This window comes from Cajanus cajan, chromosome 2, assembly GCF_000230855.2.
Source record: "Cajanus cajan strain Asha chromosome 2, NIPB_CcT2T_4, whole genome shotgun sequence".
NCBI lineage: Eukaryota > Viridiplantae > Streptophyta > Magnoliopsida > Fabales > Fabaceae > Cajanus > Cajanus cajan.
In genome coordinates, this window is record NC_138518.1 from 25,001,539 (window position 1) to 25,009,113 (window position 7,575).

Here is a 7,575-nt window from a genome sequence, read left to right on the forward strand (position 1 = left end):
AAATAGAAAAGGAATCTATCAACCTAAAAACCTAATCTATCAACCTAAAAGAGATTAAGTGAAGGGGAGAGTATAGACTAAGGGGGAGAACCTTAGAACCTTAGAATAATAACACGAGGCCTATGTCCGATATAAAATACGTGAATGAAGTTATATTTGTATCTGAAACAATTTGATAGATTATATTTGTCATCATCAAAAAGGGGGAGATTGTTAAGTCAGATGAAGCAATTCGTAAGCCCCACTAAGGTTTTGAATGAAAACAAATATAATGCATGTTGTTGTTACTAATGTGTGTATTAGTGTTTAAGACAAATATTAGAACAGGGATTGGGCTAAACCAAATATCATACAAGACCAAGCCAATGTACATGATTAAAGCCTATGAAATCATCAGATGAAGACACCTATACAAGAAATAAAGAACAGGACATGAGCAACCAACACGAAGGGAAAAAGCTAACAAGACGTTAGATAAGGAGATCAAACAATCAAACGAAATCAAGCCCAGCATAAGAAGGGAAATAATGAAGACTCAAATGATACAAGACCATGGACGATGGGCAAATCCTAACAAGAGCACCCTAGATGGAGACTCGAATACACAGACGATGGTCAAGAAAGCTGTATTGCGTCTAAAGACACAACGAGGCAAACTATCTAGCATCCACACTTCTGGAAGAACACATGAAGACATCAAAATAGAAGAAGGAAGATAAGAAAAATGGATGAGCGCTTATCCATAAATCAAAATAGCGTATGTCAGAACAAGTACACCTGCCAGTCAGCAAAAGACAACACCCCTGTAGCAACAGTACTAAGAAAGTACAAGAGATCTCGAGAAGTGAAGATTCAGCAAGAAAACAATAAATGTTAAGTCAGAGGCATTAAATGTCATATTTCATGAAGACTATACAAAACAGATGAGAGAATCAGATGATAAGCAATTAAGCATAAGGAATAAATCGACCATTACTAAAATGAGACATCAAAGTATCAGACGAAGCCTATGAGGAATAGTCAAGGAAAGACACGAACCAGTAAAGTCAAGACAGATGAATCGAATGACATAAGAAACCAAGCGTCAAGAGATGAATAACTGGAACACAAACATATACCAGATGATCGCAAAATAATCAGAGAAAGCCATGTCAAGAGGAACTACTATAAAGCACAAATTAGATGGGGGATGTGTCTAAGGCCAGAAGGAAGTCAATCATACATCAGACGAAAGTTAGCACAAACTAAGAGACACTCTAGAAGGAAACAACATTTGGTCATTCACATTGTTAATCAGACCAAACAAAAGTCAAAGCACTAAACCCAGACGCTGAAGTACAAGTCAATCCTGAAGTGCATAGGACCATCAGATGAAGACGAAGTGATGGAGTTTTTCCTTCCATGGAAGAAGACAATGGTTGAAAGGAGACTTCTTGCCCTTCATCTAGGTTCACCAAGGGGTAGACAAAGGAAGGTTTTTGTGGGACAAAGGGAGATGGGCGTGAAAAGGAGGTGTTGGGCGGAAGTGTTTATGGAATGGTGTTTGGTGCTCACAAGGTTGGCTCACTCCAAAAGTGAATGAAGGCCACTCTAGGGTTCTCACTCTCCAATGGGGGAGATAGGAGAAGGTTAACCAAAGTAACCTAGTGACTAAGGAGAAGATGTTGAGGCATGAAATGCTCACTCAAAATCTATATATTCCAAAGTATTTACAAGGTGTGGGGTGTTGGGTATTTATAGGAGGGGGGCATCTAGGGTTGCATTTGGAGTAGGCAAATGCATTCCAAATGAAATGCAAATGAACCCTAGATGCAACTTGGTGGCCAAGGATGAAATCTTTGGGTTTAGATTGGCTATATCTAGGTGCATGATAAGACCATGCAACCTTTGCCCTCCACTTGGGCCTAAGCCTTTCTAACACCAAAAATAAAGCCAATGACACCAAAAAACATGCATCACCCTCTAATTAACACCCTAGCCCAAAATTAAAAACCTAATTATCTAGAACACCCCATAATACAAAGGCAAAATGGGAAATACAAGGAAAATAAATTCTAAGTCCTAAGCACCCCAAAATACAAGGGTAAAATAGGAAATTAAAGATAAGGGCAAAAATAGGAATAAAAATAAATGCTATAAAAACTTAGGAGCTAAGGCCCAAAAGTAGGCTTACTCCTCCTATGATTTTTCAACACTAACCCATTCCTCTTGCTTCCTTCAATATATCACCTCTTGGTCTTCTTGGCCTTAGTGTTATTCCATCACGAAGACTGGGACGTAAGCAAACAAAGAATCACGTCTCAAGAAACAAGCGAAGGTATCCTTTATAAATATCCCAGAGTGCTCAATGTAAAATGCATATGAAGAAATAAAGAGAAGCACGCAAAAGTAGAGCATGCATGTGTCAAAAAAAGTACATTACTTTTTCAAAAGAGGACAACGACTATATTTCTACAAGACCAAAAAAAGACAAATAATTTCTTGGTCTCAGACAAAGTCAAACACTGCTACAATAGGATTGAGAAAAATACACGCATTTTCTATAAATGGGAAGCAACATTTAATGCAAAGAGAAATGCATTAAATGAAGAAATCAAACTAGTCGTCAACGACTATATCTGCTTCAACAGACATATGCAACGGGAAAATTTCACAGGCCTATAAATATGCATATCATAAAACAAGAAGTGGCTTGGCGAGAAGCAATGGAAGAATAATCATAGGCTTTGCCCAGGGGCTATTTACTTAATAAAAAAAATGATAGCAAGCCCACGAAACAGAGAGACCAGAGATGAGCACTTATAGTCATATGTACAATATAATATTGTAATTTTATCTTTGTAAACTAAGGTGTTCAAAATGTTAGTTATGAACAAAACCTTAGTGAGTGTTGTACACCTATGTATCCTCTCCATGAGAGTAATCCAAACACTCAAACACGAGTCTCTGTAAGACTAAGGTAGCAAACTTTAGTGAGTGTAGAAATTCCCAATCCTCTCTATGAGAGTTATGTAAACACTCAAACCCAACCTACTCAGCTAATGTAGTAAAGCCTGAAGAGGCTAGGGAAAGAATACTTATAAAGCCCGGAGGGGCTTGTCAAAGAATACTCACTGCTAGCCAGAAGTGGCTGATAAGAAAATACTAGCGTTGGTGAGTGAAGCCAACGGGCTAGGAGTGGTCGACAATACTTGGGGAACCAGAATTGTTTTAAGAATACTAGCGTTGGTGAGTGAAGCTGACAGGCCAGAAGTGGACGAGAATACTTGGACCAAAAGTGGTGTAAGAATACTAGCGTTGGTGAGTGAAGCTGGCAGGCCTGGAGTGGTCGAGAATACTCGGGCCAGGAGTGGTCGAGAATACTCAGGTCTTGGAGTGGACGACAATACTCATTGTGCTTAATTTCATATATATAGTGGAACCCTTCTATTGAAAGACACTGGACGTAGCTCAGATGAGCGAACCAATATAAATTGATTGCACCCTTTATTTACTTAGACGCAAATTTTCATTACTGATTAAACCTCTGTGAAAATCTTGGTTCCAAGTTTACTTATTCTTAAAACTATTATTAGACGAAGACTGTAAGTCTACTTGATAAACTTGTTACACTAGAAGTTTCATCGGCTGCTTATCCATAAACAAAACTATCTTAAAAAGGGAAAATACAAGCAATCTTAATCATTACTACTATATTTTCCTAGAGCAGACGATACATTTTTCAGACGCAGTAATACTCTATTAAGGAAATCTGCATAACCGTTTGATATTCAAACGTGCACTGGACGAAGAAAGCTACTATAGCAAAAACGTTGTTTTAAAATACCTTTGTTCACACACACACATATTCAACTCCGCCTTCTATGTGTTTTTTCGCTAACTTCACTCTGTAAGGCTATGGAAACAAGTCTAATTAAAATAGGTCTTTTATGAGAACTTTAATTAAGAGCTAAACTTTTTTAAGAGATAATAGTTATTTTTTCTTACAATATGTATGGAACCACATCTCTTATTCTTTATTATGTTGAAATTTCATATGCTTAGACAAATTGAACCCCATATGTAATATTAATATCTCATTGGAAGGCATTTGTATAAAATATTGTCTAATGGTATCATGTGTTTATTCCTTATGAATAGATAAAATGATTTTATGTGTTGAGGCTTAGAAAACTTTCAAAGATTCATGAGTTTTAGGTGGGTGAGAATAAAAGAATAGAAGAATCATGAATTTTAAGTGAGAGGAAGAATAAAAGAATCATGAGTTTTACATTTTATGATTTTTTTTATCTTTCTTAATATTGTTGATATTTTAATTTATTTTCTATCATTATAATGTTATTACTGATCTTTAATGTGTGCAAAATTTTTCTTCACAATTTTCTATCATTAGGTTTTATTTTCATTTCTACCAATTGACATTGCTTTTACTTAATAATTTCTTAAGATTTTCTACTTGTACTAGTCATAAGGAGAATTTTTTTTTAATTTTTTCTCATTCTTTTTAATTATTTTTCACTATAAAGGGTATTAGTTCTTTCTAGAGGCAAATGACTTCAGTGATTAATACTTAACAATGTGATGTTATATATAAGAGATTTTGGGATAATTGATGTAGAATTGCCTATAAAGCTTTCTATGATGTAGAATAATGTATATTTTACATTTGTTCTAACAATAATTAATGTAAAATATGACATATTTTACATCATATTTTACATCATTTCTATCAATAACTGATGTAGAATATGACATATTTTATATCGGTTCTATTAATAGCATAGATTGTTCGTTTCATACCAATCATTGTTCCTGCTCAAAAATATAAATAAAATCACTTTTCAGATTTCTTAAAATATCCTATAACCTTATATATATCCTTCAGTTAAGTAAATTCAATTAACCACAATATGAAATCAAACATCTTTAAAATCAAAATACCCATAGCAATTATGCATAATTAGTTTCCATGTCATTGTGTAAAATAAGATAATTTTAAAATTGTACATAATAAAATATCAATAAAAATATTTAAATAGTTGTAGATCCATAATCTATAAAAAAAAACTAATAGTCATCCCCATAGTGTCCAGTAGGCGGTGGTTGTTGGTCATCGTGGTTGTCATGAGATTGTTGATCCACCTGTTGTTGCAAAATATGTTGTGTATCAGAAGGTAGGAGAGGTAGAACAGCATTGAACAGGGATTGAAACTGGCGTTGCAAGCGTTCGTTTTGTTCCCTAGATTGACGAGCCTCCTCCCTAGACTTACAGACTTACTCTTCCAATTGAATAATTTTCTCTGACTCTTCAGTAGCACGCCCAGAAGATATATTTATCAAGGTATCCACATCTGTCAATGGAGAAGTGACTTTTCCAACCCCGTAAAGTCGTCTTTTGTCTGTAATCCCACCAGCAGCAACAATCCAACTCTTATTGCGGAGTCTTTCTTGCTCAACTGGGTCCATAGGAGACGTTTCAGAACCTCCTGTACAAGATGCGGCCTCAGACCTAGCTTGATTAAATATAGTTTCAAATTGATCCTGTTTCATAAATAAAGATGTTTAAATGTGACATTTATCAAAGATGATTAAAATTAAAAAGAATAAAGCAATAATACAAAAAACATAACTCACATATGTTCGCTTAGATCTTTGGTCGACAAAATCGCCTGTAACCTTCCGTACATGAGTTTGGTGGAACAACTCATCAACATGTGGAAGGCGACCCCAACTCTTGTGACTATAATTGTATAAATAGTTAATCATCATATTTCTAAAATTATGTTGAATAAAATATAGTAGTTGTTTAATGTAATTACCATCCGGATAGCATGCTCGTGAGGGGTGATGGAGCCACCTGTGTGCAGACTTCCACCTTTCTCAGATGCTCTATTTTTTTGAGCTTGGATACTGTTTGTTTTAAATTCTGGGGCCATCCACTGGGCAATCAAACTTTGCCAAACTGTATCAAACATCCAATCAGGCTTTTAGTCTTTGCAGCCACTTCACCCTCTATCTAATCAATAAATATTTTTAATTAGTTTTATTTTTACACAATGTAACAAGTGTTTGATGATTAGAATATACAATTCAATGTCCACCATCACGAACCCAAATTATAAATCACTTTGTGGAAAAACTCTTGTCATCAAATTTTATAAATATAAGTGATCAAGTAACCATAAAAAGGGATTAAATTATAACCATAAAGTTGCTCAATCACAGGGTTCATGTTTGTGTTCAAAAATACCAAATATTGGTGATGAATCTGTTTAGAGATATAAAAAAAATTCCTCAGCCCATGTATCTAGATATAACTAGTTATGCATATTCATACTCAGACAAATTGCACACATTTAAGGGTCATTAGTTCCTGAATTGAATTGGCAATTATTGTGGGACAATATGACGATATTGAAGAGAAAAAAAAACATCAATGGGTCTGTAGGTTGTACACAATATGCCTAAACATAAGAATATATCAAACCTTTTATAGTCTTACTAGATATAAACTACAAAACAACATTTCAAAATGAATGACTAGACTATGTGATGAAAACATAATACTGCAGATGATATTAAAAAAAGAAAAAATTAACCAGAAATTACACCATATATCATAGACCTTAGCATGTGAATAATTCCAAATTACAAATTCTGCGAGTCTACACATTATGAATAGAAAAAATTGAGACCATTGTATGCATTTCACGGAAAGAGTAAATGGATGAAAAGAAAACCAAAACAGGAACAAAATCAAAGTACATTTGAAATGCAGAAAGAAGTGTCAATAGCCATCAAAGTGAAGAGCATTTTCATAACATTAGACAGTGATATATCCAAAAAAGAACAGTATCAGAGGCATAACATTATCAAAATGGGAAAATGTTATGCAAAACAGGCAGTGCACACCTGGCCAAGCTTAATTTCTCCCCTGTTAGGATTGTATAGCACATGAATGTTACAAACCACAACTTTACTAGAGCCTGTCAGGCTGCAGAATGTTAAATTTATGTTATACTGAGAATGCAAAAATATCACATAGTAAAAAAATGAATAAAGATTAAAAAATTAAAAGAAAACACTTAAGAGGCGTTTGATACTCGGAAAGTTTTTGCTACCCCTGGAATTGAATATCTATATAATCCACCTCCATTAAAAATTAAAATTAAAATTTTATTATTTTATTTTAAAATTAATTAAAGCGCATCATTGAAGAAAAATCAATGATTAAAAGAGAGGGAGGGAATAGTGCGTGTTAGTTTTCATTTCAACTACGCAACATAAAACACTAACTCCAAAACCCTGAGCACAGGCGGAGTAGGCAGTGTTAGGTTAAAACCATCTTCTTCTTCATACCATAGAAACCAAACAGAAGAATAAGAATTATGGGCATATTTGAACCTTACAGAGAAATCGGATGCATCACAAGCAGATACCACCTTACAGAGCCTTTCGTTACTGTCAGCGTTGGAAAGGCTTTTCAGATTTATAATGAAAGAGGAACATACCACTAAATCGTCGCTCTTGGAGATTTAAAGGACCTTCGCTCCTGGACTAGTGCGTCTCGTCGGA

At 34.7% G+C, this 7,575-nt stretch overlaps 1 protein-coding gene across 1 annotated transcript; it reads right to left on the reverse strand.

Annotated features, from left to right (window-relative positions):
* Nucleotides 1-4,872: 4,872 nt before the first annotated feature.
* On the reverse strand, nucleotides 4,873-6,559 carry LOC109793589 (uncharacterized). The gene is made up of 2 exons (XM_083069959.1): nucleotides 5,635-6,559; nucleotides 4,873-5,541 (listed from the first exon to the last, which is right to left on the reverse strand). Exons 1-2 carry the CDS (start codon nucleotides 5,767-5,769, stop codon nucleotides 5,275-5,277), a joined length of 402 nt encoding a protein of 133 aa, XP_082926085.1. The 5' UTR covers nucleotides 5,770-6,559; the 3' UTR covers nucleotides 4,873-5,274.
* Nucleotides 6,560-7,575: the final 1,016 nt, after the last annotated feature.

Excerpts from the sequence above, each read along its gene's own strand:
- LOC109793589 (XM_083069959.1), bottom strand. The coding sequence starts at position 5,769 with ATGATGATTAACTATTTATACAATTATAGTCACAAGAGTTGGGGTCGC. Across the intron at positions 5,542-5,634 it reads AAAGATCTAAGCGAACATAT|GATCAATTTGAAACTATATT; the intron begins GTGAGTTATGTT and ends TTTATGAAACAG.